The sequence below is a fragment of the Atractosteus spatula genome, chromosome 17 (genome assembly GCF_055471065.1).
Source record: "Atractosteus spatula isolate fAtrSpa1 chromosome 17, fAtrSpa1.hap1, whole genome shotgun sequence".
Lineage (NCBI taxonomy): Eukaryota > Metazoa > Chordata > Actinopteri > Semionotiformes > Lepisosteidae > Atractosteus > Atractosteus spatula.
Window position 1 is genome coordinate 11,923,464 of NC_142722.1, and position 16,877 is coordinate 11,940,340.

General features: G+C 37.7%; 1 protein-coding gene across 4 annotated transcripts in view; it reads right to left on the minus strand.

Annotated features, from left to right (window-relative positions):
* The window catches only part of sfswap (splicing factor SWAP), a 73,062-nt gene that overhangs the window by 8,683 nt on the left and 47,502 nt on the right, over positions 1–16,877 (minus strand). For 3 of the 4 annotated variants that reach the window (XM_088935542.1, XM_088935540.1, XM_088935541.1), the window contains exons 14-16: positions 12,233–12,501; positions 6,326–6,466; positions 83–256 (exon numbers count right to left, since the gene is read on the minus strand). In XM_088935542.1, the coding sequence (XP_088791668.1) occupies positions 83–256; positions 6,326–6,466; positions 12,233–12,501 (584 nt within the window). The remainder of the gene's footprint in view (positions 1–82; positions 257–6,325; positions 6,467–12,232; positions 12,502–16,877) is intronic. The other variant, XM_088935543.1, reaches the window with a different exon arrangement.

The following is a 16,877-nucleotide window of genomic DNA, read 5'->3' on the forward strand; positions in this document are numbered from 1 at the left end:
ACAGCACGATTGGGAGCTATGGAAGATCTCAGAAATGCCTGTGTGATTTCAAGATGGAAAGAATGGCTGATTCCTGCTGTACCTGGATCGCTCCTGACTGGAATCCCTGCTGCCTGCCGGAGAAATGCTGGTGGAACGTGCTGATGCTGGCTTCTTGTGTGAAGCTTGATTAGGTGAAGATGAAGGTGAGCAGGACTGGGCTTTAGATTTTATCTGAGATTTTGAACTTCGTTTTCTCTTCTTTTCATGTGGAGATCTGATAAAACGGTGGGGGAAAAAAAGCTTTAAACTTAAGGCAGTTTGGAAAAAATCTTGTGAATGAGCATCAAATCATTAAAGACAAAAATGCTATATTCTTGATGGTCAATTCACCATGCGCATTAATATAAATGTTTCTGATGTCTTGTCACTCCAGATGAAGGACATTTTGACTCTCTGCCTGTTGAATTTCCAAGGTGTGTGAAATGTGGACATTACTCCTAGAAATCAGATACTTAAGCAGAATGATGAAAGTCATTAAAGTCCAAAGCAATTTACAGTTCTCTCCATCTGCCACATATCCTGAAGCACCATCGTGCCCACTTGTTTCCAATTTCAAACACAAGGAATGACATGAATGCATTTAAAAGAAAGTGATAATGTGGACCTTCGTACATGTATAAAAATAAGAACTGCAAAGCTAACATTGACAATCAGAACCAAAGATATTAAGACAGTATGACATTATACTCCTTTTATTTGTGGTACAGCTTGTCACCTTTAATTTAGTCTTTTCACCAAAAAGCTCATTCATAAACTGAGTACCTACACCTTAGATGACAAGTTCCCAACCATGTTCTGAATTCACTGATCCATTCAATGCCCTATTACTTTCAGAACAATTCAGTATCTTGTAAGAAGAAATTGACATTTACTTTAATGTCTTTTGTGAGAGGAAAACAACTGAAGAAAAACAGGCATATTACAAAGGGCTTATCGGAAGGAATTTTACTTTTCTCATCATACTGCGTTGCTTTGATTTACAAAGCATTTATTGAGAAGGAAAACCTCAAGCAACACACTGCAATGCAAATCTTTTTTTCTCCACCCTCCAGGGGCACTGACAGAATTTTCTGCATGTGGGATGCGACATCCTACATCATCTCGTTTCAAATAAAATACCTACCTGTGCCATTTTTCTGATCATTTAAACAATTGGATTCATTCCTCTTCAGAGACAGCAGAAATTATGTAATAGCACAATTATGTAAGTTGTGTTTACTGCACATGCAACTTCATAGCTGTTGGTAACTAACTTATCTGAGGATCTCAAAGAGCTGTTTCTTGAAAGAACTGATGGTATTAGCTCCAATAAGAAATAAAATGGCTGAGTGGCATATTCCAGACTCCCACAACCTTTTGTGTAAAGAATTAGTTTTAGATTTTTCACGTCTAAATGCAACACTGCATAGCTGTACTTTTTGGATGGTGGTGACCACAACTGAACTCTAGATTCTACTATATACTACCTGCATGTAATACACTTTTTATATTAAATGTATTCTGCCAAACCAAAAATGACCTTTGCAGAAGCAGTACTGTTAGCTAATCCCTATTTTGGGATAATTTGTGCACTCTTTTAGTTTACCCCCAATTTCAGCTTTCACAGGTGTCTTAACGTAACAGAAGTATGACTAACTGCTGAATAATTGCTTGATTCAGTTGACAACCTTTAAGGATGGGTGCTATATTAGCAATTGTGCTGTCAATAGCTACTACCATTATCTTGAATGACTGTAAGAACTGGCTTACGAATACCATCTCTTAGTTCTATTTAAGTACAATTGCCTCTTAATACTACCGGGCCCAAGATATTCAAGTGTTTCTAATAATTTTAGCACTTCTACCTCTTGATGCTAGTATTCATCAGATTTAAAAAGTAATTTTTTCAGACATTTCTCATCATAAAACTTCCCCATTTTTATTTGAGACGCTTCACTTTATCCTTTATTGTCCTCTTGCTTTTTTAGTGTCAGAAATAAATATTTTAGCCTGTATTGTAATATTCATTATTTTGCACCTGGTCTTGATTTTTACCCATGTCCGCCCTTATTATATTAATTTTCTTTGACTGCATCCCATTCTTTTTTAGGCATTTTAAAAAGTGCTATCTTTTTGCATTGATTTTTCTTAACTGATTTCTTAAACCATTCAGGTCACTTTCTATCATTGTATTTACTTACCCCTGGAATGAATCTGGTCTTTCCCTCAGGCAGAGCATCTTTATAATGTTGCCATCCATTTTCTAACAAATCCATACTTATCCTATCCCATTCTACTTCTCTTCAACTCCCTTTCATTCCTTCATAGCCTGTTTTCCTGAAATTATAAACTTATATGGTTTGAGATTCTACTTGAACAGTTTCTAAATATACCTCAAAACCTCATATATTATGATCGCAGTTCCCTGAAGGTTCTCTCACCTCTTCTTTCCTCCCTGTATCTTCTTGTTTGTATCAAAACACTAGATCAATACAGGCATTCCCTCTAGCAGGTGCTCTGACAAACTGAAAGAAGCAGTTGTTAGCTATATCTACCATTTCAGTCTCAGCTACTGACATCCCCAATGGATTTTCCATTATTACAATGGGGAAAAAAAACAACGATAAGCACTTCCTTTACACATATGTTCTGTATTACATTTTATAAGACTGCACTGTAATTAATATCTGAATCTGATGGTCTGTAGCAGATCCCAAACACTAGGCCCTTTGAAGGATTTTTTCTGCAAGTCCGACCCTTCCGGATTCTGAGACCCTAGATTCATTGAGATTAATGTCCTGTGCTTAAAATGTGCTTTTGGGTGTACAGAGCTAAGCTTGCATCTCTTCCATCTTTCCTTTCTCTTTGGAATGCTGTGCATCCACTGATGTAGAATTTGTCTCCATTACTCTCGGCTGGCTGTGTTTCTGTAATCCCAATTTCAGCATTTAATCTCCTGCAGATTCTGTTCTTTTCTGTTCTTCCTGAAGCGGCTGAATCGTTTCTCGTATTTGGCTCCTAATGCAGTAGTCCTCGGACTTGGGTATAAGTATTTAATGACCTGATGCTTTGACACTGCTGTTCCCCAGGCTGCTCTGTTTTTGGCTCCTTGTAAAAAGGATCAGACCCCGGCCTCGTTGGGCATACCCTCTTGTTTGAAAGTTTTTGAACTTCTCCGCAGATCCTTGCCCCGAGCCAACACATTTCAAAGTCACTCAAAACAGGGACGCAACACACTTTCACCCAATTTCTCAACACATTGTTCTTACGGCAATAGTAAAGGCCAGAAAGAAATGGACCCTGAAATTTCTATTTTTATAAGACATTAAATATAGCAGTGTCAAAACCATTTCCTGTAGGACTACATGGTTTTTTTTAGTGAGTTTAGTTCTAATTACAAGCTCAATTAGCCATATTATGTAATTTTCCAAGGCTTTTAACAGCTGAAATAAAAAAGATGCACTTCATTGAGGTAGGTATAAAAAGAAATTGTTCATCATGGATACCTACCTACATTTGTTTTGCTAATCAATTGGTGAAACTCAGCTAGTGAGCGTCTGTGTGGAACACAAGCCAAAAGATGCTGTAATAAAGCCTGTTTTTTTAAATATAATGTTTGCAAGCACATATATTGGATATTAATTCAGGCTTTTTTTATACACCCTGTCAGAAATGGCAACAAAGTATTTCAGTTAGAAACACACAATTAGAGCCTCTCTTAAGAGTAAACAGTCAAATGGAACTGCTTTGCAAGCAAGCTCTAGCATCAAGAAATGACCACAGCCCACTTTAACATAAATAGTCCAGGTATAAATATCATTGACTTGAGTGGATTTAAGGAATCAAACACACAAATAAGTGTTTGAAAATGAATATTTTCACATTATTAACCTTTTTGCAGGTCCTTTCCATTGCTAACTGGGTCAGACATCAAGTACTATATATACGTGTTCCACATAGTTCTGTGTCTATACAAAACATACTAGTCACCCAAATTTGAAAGGATACATTCAAAATTCTTACCATGCATGTATACATTTAAAAGTAAAAGCTTTTATGTGGAATTGTTCTTTCTGGGAGCAGTGACTACATATTATAATAATAATTGCTTACGCTTATATAGCATTCTGCTGGACACTCCACTTAAAGCGCTTTACTGGTAATATGGACTCCACTCCACTAGCACCAATGAGCAGCCCCCACCTGGATGGTGTAATGGCAGCCCACACATCAGCTATTATAATCAGTATAATATATTAATCAACTATTATAAATCAATTTCTCTGCTTTTTGGCTTATATTATTCAAGAAGGTATTGTGTTCCAAGCAAAGGTTAAGCTTTCTGAGTACAACCTGTAAACCTGTTAATTGCATTCTTTTGTACATCAGGAAACAAAACCTTGCTAAATGCTTTACGACGAGTTCTCCTGTGTTAGTGAAATATGTCCCTAACTGAAATACAGATCCTAAGGTTTACATGAACTTTAAAACAGAGTTTGGAAACGTTTATTTGCTTAAACGTGGTACAATAAAGCTTAATAAGCTATGCATAAGACACGTGAACCATGAAAGATGGTGTTTAGCTTTAAAGCACAGATTAAGAAGCATTATTTTAAACAGACACAGAAAGCTCTGAGGTTCAAGAGAAGAAGGATTTCATTCTTTGGTCTGCCAGTTAGCTGTTTTGTCTCGCAAACTATCCGAAGAAAACAGAAAACTAAATTCAACCTTTAGCTGACTTCAAAAAATGGACTGATAGACTTTCCAGTAAACATGCTGTAGAGAAAACATACATTATGTTTGTTCAGTATTGAGAAAAGTGGCGCCCAGCACCATTCATCTTTACTTTTGGAGATTACAATGAGTCTCTTCTATGGTTTTACTCCCAGGCCCAGTATACAGCAAAATGTGTTAGTCTATGCATATAATTTTCTTGTCTGACGTTTTCTAAATGCCAGCAATAATTCTTTACAGATAAGCTTGAAGCTTTCTGAAGCATGACCTGCACTGAGACCTGCTTTAGTCTCCTGTTCAATCACTGTTCAAAACAGAAAATGTGAATTAGGCCATTAAGAGGATTCTTCATCTTGAGAAGCACTCACTCTATAATAGGTTTATAATATGATATTTGAAACAAACTTAAAATCACTCTGAAACTTAAAACTAAGAACCAACTAATATTGTCTAGAAAAAGCTTTATATAGTGCAATCACAGAAACCACATTGCTAAAGATCTGTAACTAATTTTGATATTTAGAGATTGTTTACCATAATTGGACACTTTCTGACAAATTCATGTCAATGTCATTCAATAATAAAATAATTGGGATAATTGTGAAATTCCACATATTAAAATTAATTTAGTTCAACGCCTTCATATCATGAATGGGCATGGGGGAATCAGACTTTAAGAAGCACCAAGAAAACCGCCCCTTAGTCAGCTGTAATGGTTTAGTAATAAATAATAATAGACTATTTCATGTAGCACCCTTTAAAGTGGCTTCTCAAAGCACACAAGGAGGGAAGACAGCAGAAGTAACAATTACAACCAGCATTTGAAATGCAGTAGGAATATAAAGGGCCAGACACAGAACCAATTAAATAAAAGCCCTTCAAAAGAAGGTTTTGAGTCTTGATTTGAAAGTGCTCAGAGAAGGTGATACTCTGATATCCTTAGGGATATCAATTCCTAATTCCAAGAATTCTAGATTTAAATCCATTTCACAGTGCACCACTGAAACAGAGATAACGTCATAGCAAGTTCATATAAGTGAAAAACAAGTGCCCTTATCTCATTTAGTGAGCCCAGTGCTGATCTTACGATGTGCATCCATTTGTCTCAACTGACGTAAAACAAGCTTTACAAGTACATTTTAGCATTCACATCACAAAGACCATTTATAGCCCAATTAGCACTGAAAAAAGGAGATGTGAAAATGTTTAAAAATAAGTGCTTCCTAGTAATTTCACAGGTGAATAACTGAAGTTGCACAGATAGCAAAATCATTATTCAACATGTCTACATTTTCTGCTGTTTTGGACTTACTCTTCATGCGTTTTCATGTGAAATATCTTCATGAAAAACTAAGTTTTCACAAAGGTCTCAGTTTATTTTCAAATGAATTAAATTTTCAAAAGCATTATAGCATTTCAGTCCTATGAAGATTTAAAAAATGTCATAGATGCTATGTACTAAAAGGAACTAAAACCCAGATGAACGTACTGTCAAATGTGCAAGACCATACCAAGGAGACCACAGCTTTGCAAAAATGTAATGAAAAAAGGAAAAGCCTTTTTTTTTTACCTTGACCTCGACCGTTTCTTACTAAAGCTGGGGTTGTTACTGATCCGATATGCAGTTGGGACATAGCGCTCTCTCTCCCTCTCCTCACGTCTTCGCTCTGGAGAACGAGCTCGTCTCCTGCTGGGTGATCTCGACCTAGATCTAATCAAACAAATATACAGTGAAATTGTTGACTTCTTGGGCTGGCGTGTTCAATGTCAAACACCTTAACCTCCTAAAAAAATGTACATCATTTGCATACAGTGCATTTCATCCCCAAGGATGTCAAAAAATCTCACATACAGGAGACTCCCTGCCATCCATTACTTAAGTACATTATGCATGGATAGCATCCCGAATGTACTGATGATTTGATGGAGAAGTGAGACATTACATCACCACCTGAATTAAGGCAAAAATCAGGAAGGCCAAACTGTAGAAGCCCAGAGCGGAATTTAGCCAGGCCACTGCGGTTCACATATCTACAATTACAATCTGTGTCTGACCAAACCAAGACCTCAGTTTAACCATTTAATCTCATGCAAACCACTGCACCTCCTACAGCGCAGTGCTACTGTCCCCTTACTACAGAGCTATGGCAGCAACCTAGCTTTCCTTAGAGATCTCCAGTACCAGTACTCACCAGGCCAAACCTAGATGAGCTTCCAAGATTTGACAAAATCATTTAGAAGATGGTAATGCTGTGTTTAGTTTTTAATCTGTGGCTCTTCTTGGAGTTATGTATTTTCCAAGTGACATGCCCTTGTTTCTTAATCCTAAATTTATTCATTGCTGTATAACAATATCTACAGGCAGTGGGACTTTGAAGTCCCATTAGGTGTCTCTCTGCTCCCGTGTTGAATGTACCCATGAATATTCTGACGTTATTAGCTCGTCAAATGATTGTTTTATTATTTCCAGGGATGATCAGTGCAATACATTCATAAGTAATGATTCATCTATAACCAATATCTCAATGTAAAAATCAGTTATTTTTAAATTTACCCTAAGGAAAACTTTACAGAGCATTCATCATGAATGTGGCTGAGATTAAATTTTGTAAGTGTCCCACAATTCACTTTAGGAGACAAACTTTGTCCACTGTCCACCTCAATTCTTTAGTCTCATGTCTTCTGACATTTTGCAGTCCTGCCAGGGCAGAAGCCCAGATTCATTCAGCTCAGAGAGGTTTTCTACTGGCAAGACCTTCAAGTCCCAACAGGACCTAAAGGGTTAAGTGTCATCTCTGCAGCAAAACATTTTTTTATTTTCTTCCCTTAAGTATTAGTTTAGCGATGAATATAAATAAACTAACTTATTTTGTATGAACAGTTTTCCGCTAAAGCTTAGATTTATTTTTAAGTGCCTGCAATCACTCAAGGTTATATAAATTGAGATGGGAGCTTTTGCAATGTGGTTATAATGAGAAAAACACTTATCTAAGGTGTGAGGTAAAATAGTGTACTTATAAATAAGAGTACTTCCTCCTAGTTCTTTCAAAACTAAATTATAGTATCTTTCATTTATGTTTCTTTTAAAAGCTTGAGGGTTGATATTTTTCTATAGATTTTACACAGTCATGGTCTTCTCCTATAAGAAACTTATTTACCACTGTTGTCATTGCTTGATCTAAAAATATTTCATATTTTTCCTCAATGATTCCATAATGCAGTTTGGGGCGGGACAATTTATTTACATATTGAGGTTTTTCGCAATTATCTGTGACAGATCAAACCTCTTTTTTTCATATTTAATGAGCCTGGGCTATGCCACTAGCTGACTGTGTCCAGGGTTTCCCAAACAGCAGTGCATAAATGGCTGTGTGCAGCTGAAGCAGACAATATGGTCAATCATAGCATCCTTATCCTGTATCCAGAGTGACCTCCCTGGCTTCCCACAACTGTGAACTGTGAACTTGTTAGTTCAACCTCCCTTTGCCTCTCTTCAGCACTAGCACTGCTGTAGGTGCTCCAGGTTCTGAAGAGGAAAACCAGGGTTATAATATTACAATATTTGATATATGCGACTCGAAGTTAAGAAGTGGAGGAAACAACAGGACAGGAAAAAGAGGATTAACACTATTCCTAACAAAAGTGTAGAACGGGGATAGGGATCTAAGATGACTCGGAGACCGATCTAAGAAGTTCCAGGACTGAAATGCCTAATCAGATGGGCTAAGGGACATTTTTCATTTGGTCACATGAGCCATAGCTGTGACTTGCATTTTAGAAACCTTAAGTGAATTACACAGATGACAAAGGCACCCTGACCACAACAGCTTTAGCCTGCATGAGCGTGAACGCTCGTCTCAGAGTGAGGATGTAGCCTACTGGACATTCAGTCACGCTGGAGTTTGAATTTGCACAATGCAGATTCTAAACTACTCAACTTAAATTGTCTACCATGCAATACTGAGCACTGATTCAGAGGCTTTTGGTAACATCTGTACCATATTCAGTTTTCATATTTCATAATGATAACAATGACAAATGATAGTATAACAAACTTATCGTTTCTTCAAAGCAAAGCAATACTCCAAAGCAATACTTGGAGAAAAAAAAACCTTTGAGCAAGAGATCGACTACTACAGGTTCAGCAGCCCTGGCACACATGCCAGAGTGTGGCACATGGAGACGTTGTTTGGCACATGTGTACTTAATTATTGTCAATAAAAATATGGGTTAGATATTTGAAAGATTCAACTAGTGTTTATTGAGGCAGCCCCGTGTATTTGACATGACACCTCCTTCTTTAGCAAGGCACAATTTAAAAACCAGACAGTGCCTTTTAATGGCACTCTGCCCAAAAACATTAATGACCCTGGACTACACACTAATGTATCAAAGGCAACATTAAAAACCCGACAAAGGCAGCTGAAAAAATTACTCCAAGTACACTTATTTCATGGAAATGACAAAATAATCAGTACTTTCACATAAACCATCCCTGTGCTTAAACATACTTAACAGAGCTGCCTTTATACTAAAACAATTTCCAAAGGAAAGGAAAATTGATTTAGTTCTTAAATTAATACAAAAAAATCTTTATTCCAAAAGCCAAGTCCATGTATGACTCAGACTGACAATCAACATGTATATTTAACCAAATCCAAGCTAAATGCTTCACATGTTCATATTGAAAGAGGACAGGTCAACTCGCATCCTGTCAGCCTGTCCTACAGTACTTCAGCAGTTTGCACGTGTGACTGAGTCCACTCCATTATTGTCTGTGCGTGATGTTTTCCCTTTTACATGTTAATTTTAATCATTGCACGCTGGCCTAAGAGCAACCCGTAGCAATAAAACCCGAACAGGACGCGACATTTTAATACAGCTCTGGTTTCTAATGGATATGCAGAGGTTGCCATTATAAGGCTGTCATTATTTATGAGGTTTATATTAAGAAATTAAAGTCAAGTTGTAGATACTCCTGAACCAAACTGACCCTTGAAAATGGGGTTCAAAGACCCTTTCTTGAAAAATCCATTATCACACTGTCAGCATAACGTGGGATGTAATGCTGTATTTTTGACAAAGTTTGCATCGTGATCAATTAATATATGAAGCTGTCATGGTCTTTACAGTGCCCTCATTAATCTTGAGGCTGTCTCTCGATATCAAGATTTAAAAGAAATAAAGTTCCAAGACACTACCAGGCCAGAAGGAAAATTAAAGGTTAATTTAAGAAAAATGATGCTTTGTAACATGTATAATGCTATTCTTAGTGTTTATGTAAAGTACACTTTAATGCAAAGATAAATGAAAATAAACAAGAATGCTTGTCATAACAGACAGAAAAAGAAATGTTTTTTTTTTAAATCATACTTCACAAGGTCAGCATGTTTGAAAATAGCTTAGCTTATCTTTTAAAATGAGCTATGGTTTCACTCAAGAACATGTGTTTTGTATTGATTAAGGAATTCCTGCTTATTATTGCTTGAAGTTAATAATTGAGCATTTAGTGTTGCATGTGAGAACAATTCTCAGATTATGACCATCTTTAAGCTTCTATTAGCCAGGTGCCAACATGGATGAAAAGAAATGTGTTTCTCTTCAGTTTGATGGCTACAAAGTCCACATGTAATTTAACAGCATGAATACGTTATGAATATCAAGCAGAATCAGCTGAAAAATGACAGTCTACAATTGGGTTATAAATGGAAATTAGGTTACTGGCAAATCTGAAAATGATATAGGCATTTAGATATACTAATTCGAAGAAATAAAGCTTGGGTTCTTTGAATCATATGTGCAAAAGCTTGTCATTTATTAATAATTACTGTACTACAAAAGTAAAATGCTGGATCAGTGATTGTGATGGAATCTAACCTTCTGACTTCATCAAATCCTCACCAGCTAACACTTGATCCCTAATGGTTCTTCAACCAATTATTTACAAGATTCTGGGAGAATCTCTAAAACATCTGTCATTTATGATTACTGCATTGACACTGCAGTAACACAAAATATTGACAGGTACCATTGGGGAAAATGTATCCTGCCATCATTAAGGTATTCATTTCAGCTTTTCTAGATGGAGAAGACCACCATTCAAATTTTTTTTTTCCATCTTGCAATTAAATTCAGACCATATCACAGAAAGCAAATGCATTAAGCACTCTAAAATATTTCAATCTTATCTCAGAAACAGATACAGATTCTACTTCAATTTAAGCTTTTTTTAATTACATAGGTGACTTAAGCAACAAAAAAGAGGAAATAATTTAATCTTTGCAAATTACATTTTAGTCAGTTGGGCTGATATATACACAGAATAATTACCACTTCTCTAGCAGCTGAACGAAAAAATAATGAAAAAAGGAGGAACCAAATATCGATCTACAACTATGATCGTGCAAACAGGATTTCATGGTGTAGTGATCCTTACTGCTGCTCCTGGAAAAGCACAGGCTTGCATATCATGATGCTGCATTTAGCTGCGGTGTATTTTTGGCCCTCCAGTCTCACTCAAAGACAATCTATGGAATTAAACATTCTGCGACATACACTGCAGTGAAAACAATAAAAACAGCAGATTTTTTTTTCCCTCAGGTGTGAGCAAAAACAACCTAAATGGTTGAATTCTGTTGAACAACAATGGAAGTGCCAGGACTGTTACCCTGGCAAGCTGCGTCCATCATGACGGATACAGTATATGAATAAGGTCCGCACTACTGTTGCTCACTATCCTGCACAGGAGCTGAAAGCACAAGCAGAAGAATGGAGCAACAGTAGGTATGTTTAAGGTGTGCATATTTGTTCATAATTAAATGCAAATGGCAAAAATTACAAAAATAAATGTTGGGGTATTTAGCTCAAAGTAAATAGGATTTCACTCTGAAATTAACGCATTCAGCTCTATTATGAACCCACAATTATAAACTAAAACAAGTTTCTACATCCCAGCTTACCAGAAAAGGCTTTCCCTCTATATTATGACATAGCAGAATCTGACATTATGGTGTGAGTGAAAATATTGCAGCAAAAACGCAACAAAAAAAAGTCAGCATCTACTATGTATTCAACAAAACAGGAAAGAACAGCGAGCAATTAATTGATATAATTGATTCACTTAAGTCATTAAAAGCTCAGTTGGATCCCCAAGAAGGTGTCACTGTTGTAGGCTTAAGACCTTGAGCGACCTCATACAAACAAGATCTGCTTTATCCTTTGTCAAGACAAGGTTGCTTGCCGTCTGTGTGAGTGAGGCCTTCCGGCTTTATCACCTGATACATATGTTAAACACTTGACCAAAAATGAATATATTCTAAACAAACGAGTTAGTCTCCCTTTGCAGACAAGATGATTGAATGTCTCCTGCATGATGGATGAGCACGGACCTGTGCACTGATAGCTCCCCTAGAAAAAAACTGAAAAGGATGAAGTTTAACTTCAGCTGGCTCTCTAGTTTGAGGGGAATTGGACTCACCTTGACTTTCGGACTGTCCTGTAGGCGCTGGGGAGGGCGTGTTTGGCTTTGGAGCGTGAACAGGATCGAGATCTGGAGTGATGCCGCGTACGGGACCTCGACCGAGAACGGGACCTTTTCTTGTGCTTCTTCTTTTTCTTCTCCCTGTCGTGGGCATCGGAAGACTCGCGGCTTTTGCTTGCTGATTTTTCAGAGGCCTTTGACTCAAAGACTGTGGATACCTTTGAGGTGACAGGTGTGGCAGTAGGCACAATGCTGATCTCGGGCAACTGGCGAAGAAACAAGAGACATGAAATTCAATTTTAGAGCTCAGTTCAAAAACAAACAGGGATTAACCTACATGTGTATTGAAGGAAATTGCAGAAAACATACTCTGTCAGAATATTGGGATTTATTATAAGAAGTGAGGAACTGTGGCCAAGGCTCCAGAGCCCTTACTCAAGGATCAAAGGTTCAAAAATTGCTGCTACACAAACAATTTACCTAGGCTGCTCCAGCAAACCTAACTGTACAGAAGAGTTCTAACACTGTACATGTGAAAAAAGGCGAAACGTTTGCTGGTTTACCAATTTAACTTACCCGCAAAACATTCAAAGACATCACAGGTCCTTTGAATAGCACATTTACTATGTAATCCCAATTCACCCACCAGAACACAGTAACTGTGTAGTATCTAAGAATATGTGCTAACTTAGGTATTAATACATTCATGTTAGGAAAATATCCATCACACGCTTGGCAATATTTTATCTATGGGGCAGTGTATATACACAATTCTTCTAAATTTAGGATCAACATTTAATATACACCCCAGTGTGCAATAGTCAGTTGTGTGTTTGACATGTCTTGGCTCACAGCTACAAACCCCTTGACCGAGGAAGTGGAGACAGACTCTTCCTCTCGGCCCACCTTTGAGCCGTTTGTCTTTTTAACGCGTCATGGGCTACGCAGCGGAGGTTTGGAGCCGACTGAGCCCCTCACCCACAGCACTGCAATGCACGCAAGCGCGTGGGAAGCCACAGGGGTCGCAGAGTGGCGAGGCCCAGGGGCAACTAACCACATCCGGCCCTCAACAGCACCTCGATAGCACCCTTGCCAGGTGCTGGCCAGTGCGAGACCCAGGCTCAAACTCGTGATCAACCTTCACCAACCGAACCACTTGGGAGGCCTCCGTAGGGAGGAGAGTTTACCACTGTTTCCATGTTTGTAGCTAATGAAACATTTACAGGTCTTATACAGTTCCATAAACTACTGAAGTGAATAACTGAACCATTTTTCTACTGAGGAAAAGCACCCAAATTAGATTCTGTACTCTTCTGCGAATCCCTTCTTTTATCTCCTTTCACTCTTCCAACCCTGGAAGACATTGCATGAGAAGAACCTTTCGCATTTATGTGGTTCAGACATCATCAGACAATCTCTGGTTGCTTTATCCAGCAGGCAGCAAGGCAGATACTCCCTTCAGGGGGTATTATTATTTTTTTTATGCGAGAATCAAACACACATTTTGCAATCTTTTGTGTTTATCTGACATTTATTGTGAGCAAACAGGTTAAGTGTTAAGGTTAAGGATTTCTCACAGAGCTAGTGTTCTGTGACAAGCAGGACTTAAGTAACTTAAGAAACAACTAAACATAATTTTTCATTTTGTAAATCATCTTAACAAGGAAAAGAAATACTGTTAAATGTCAAAGGCGAGCAATTTTCTCATAGCACTTGTAAGTTCTCCCGTGAGTCCCAACTTACAGTACTATTCTGCCACGCTGGATTTTTAACATTTGTCCCAATTAAATTTTCACACAGTTCACATATCGTAGTGGGAATGACTTCATCTTCCCCATGTGACACATTAACAGTGCTATACTGCAAAAAATAGGAAGAAAAACGCTATCTGTTTTCTGGAAAACTTTTCTTTTACAACAGCTCTCATATTCTCCATATTCTATATAGGTTTTAAAGCAGATAATTGAGCCTCAATTTTAAAAGCTTTCAGTTAAAAATAACTGTAAAGACTGTCAGGCTTATCCCTGAGGCTATAGGAAACATGTTGATTCCCCACATCTGTTCAGATGAGATATCTGAATCCACCAGCTCTTACCTTCTTAACATAAGATTCATGAAGGCAATATGAAAAAAAACCCTACAAAGAGTAATACTCAGTTACAGCACTGAAGACGAAAGTCTGGGTGGTAAGTTATTATGTACAGCATCAATCTGACATTTCATGAGCTACAGTACGGACTCAGGTTTAGACCATGACTCTGCATGTATTTAATCCCATTCACATGAAAACACTTGAAGAACACAGCACTAGGAGGACTCTTTGACTAAAGAGCTAATTAAATACTCTAACCTGAGAAATACAGTACTTGCACAAGCTAGAAGACTCTTCAAGCCTCTAAGCTTACACACTGTTAAGGACTAAAGTTCTGAAATTAACTACATAAATGCATCTTTAAAATAAAATACATAATGGATGTACAGAAATTGATTGTACAGAAAAATTAAAGTTTACTGCAGGTCTCTCAAAACTGACAAATATACATAAACCACTTGTCATGGAAAGAGTAAAAGTAATTAAATATTAAACAAAGTATGCCAATTTAGGGGAAAAAATCAACAGTATGTAAAAATATCTTCAATTTGAATCATTTTAATTTATCATTATCTTTCTCAGTTTGCTACAGCCTCACTATTGACTTGGCAAATGAGGACACTTTGCAGGGTGGCTGTGCAAGATATCCAAGGTCATCAAAACTATTCAGAGGCAGGAGCTACCCCTGGGATCAGTCGCTGCAATGCAGGGCTCCTGCAATGCCTGGAACACACAGTGTTCAACATTCTTCTGGTAAGTGCTACCGAGTTGAGTGGAAGGGAATCTTCTGTTCAAGAACAGTGACTGACTACAGCTGGGAATCGCACCAGGAGAGGCCGTGAGTACTCAACTCCTGCACTTGGTCTCGGTATCTACCAACACAAACTGCTGAAATGGCCAAGGGGTGAGGAAGAGTGTGGCGGCGAATTTGTAACGATGCATCTACCTGTTAAACTGTATGGCTTTTTCTTCTTTTACCAGTTTCTTTGCTTCTAAAGTTAAAAAAAAGGATGAGGAATGCCCACTGGGAACTAAGCTAAGACCATCTCATTTTGTCTCTCAGCACTCCAATGAGAGCTGAACCAAACCAGACAAAGGACAAAGCACAAAAGCCCAAAAGACTTGATTTAATATTTTCTCCCTTCATTGTGCAATGCAGAGAGAATTCATCTGCTGCATTCTCCACTATTTTTTTTTACATTATAAAGTATGTGATATTAAAAGGCTTAAAGTAAATTGATGCAACTCTCTTCCTGGAAAATAAATGTCTAAAGCACATTAAAATGTTTCTGCATACATTGTGAAGTAAGAACTCGGAAGATAGCTATGAGCTTTTGAAATTTATATTCCTTTTAAAAAGACCTTACCTAGACTTCTGAATATATTCCTGAAACGTCTGAAAAAAAGTGCTTCATTTTGCATTATGAAATGCATTCAAGAGGGAACTAATCTTTATTCTTCTTTGCTATGTCGGCTTCCCTGATTTCAAAACCTCTCCTCTGCACCAGAACTGACCCGTGTTATCAGAACTGATTCCATAATTTCATTACTGCCTCTCCTTAAGACTCCAGCTCTTCTGCCCTGGGATTTGGACTGTGACCTGCACAGCTGCCAATCTAACTCTGAAACAAGTCAACCACAACAGTATAATACCAGAAAGCATGCAGCCTTGCCAATCTTTCGAATACCACTGCAGGAATGCATCTCCTCCTATAGCATTGCACAAAGACACATTACATTAACTCTTTTACCATCACATATTAAGTGTCCAGAAAACGAATAGGGCTTTACAAAAATATATTAGATGTACTTTGGAGCTGAAGCAGCAAAACACTGAATAAGATTACATCATCTTATTTGACTTTCATAAGCATTTCTTCTCTGCACCTGGCAAGAGCCACAAATTTGGTCAGGCATTTAGACAGATCATTCTTTGACCTGTTACAAATAAAAGACAGCACTGAGAGCTTAATCTCATCTGGTTTTAACTCGGAATATTAGGATATTATTCTCTGGAATGGGACACGTGTTAAGTTAGAGCGCCAGATGACGAAGGGATTTGCAGGGTCTTGAAAGCTTGCATGTTAAACTTCCATTACTGTGCATATGGTCCAATACCAGAATTACAAAATTCCTGTTTCGAATCAGCAGGTCCAAGCTTGTGTTGCAAGATCTTTTTTGGAGTAGGCAGAGAGAATCTAAGAAGACTGTCATTTAAGACACAGAGGAAACCCTCTTAAAATTCTCTTTGAGTCACGGACTTCATTAATAAGTTCAGCTATTATATAACTATCAATTTATTTCAGCAGCCAGTTTTTGTAGAAATGTTACCTAAAGCTCACACGGACAGCTGAACACCCACCTTTTTTATTGGGAAGGTCTTCTGTGGTTTTCTTGGCTGAACTGGCGAAATGCGTAGCTGGCATGTAGAATCTGACATGTCACACCGTGCAAACTTTCAGATATTCAGGACATTCATGGGGCACTGAACAGGATGTCCACTGGACAAAAAGGTTCAAAGCAATTGGCAGATCTCTTAGCTCAAGGTTG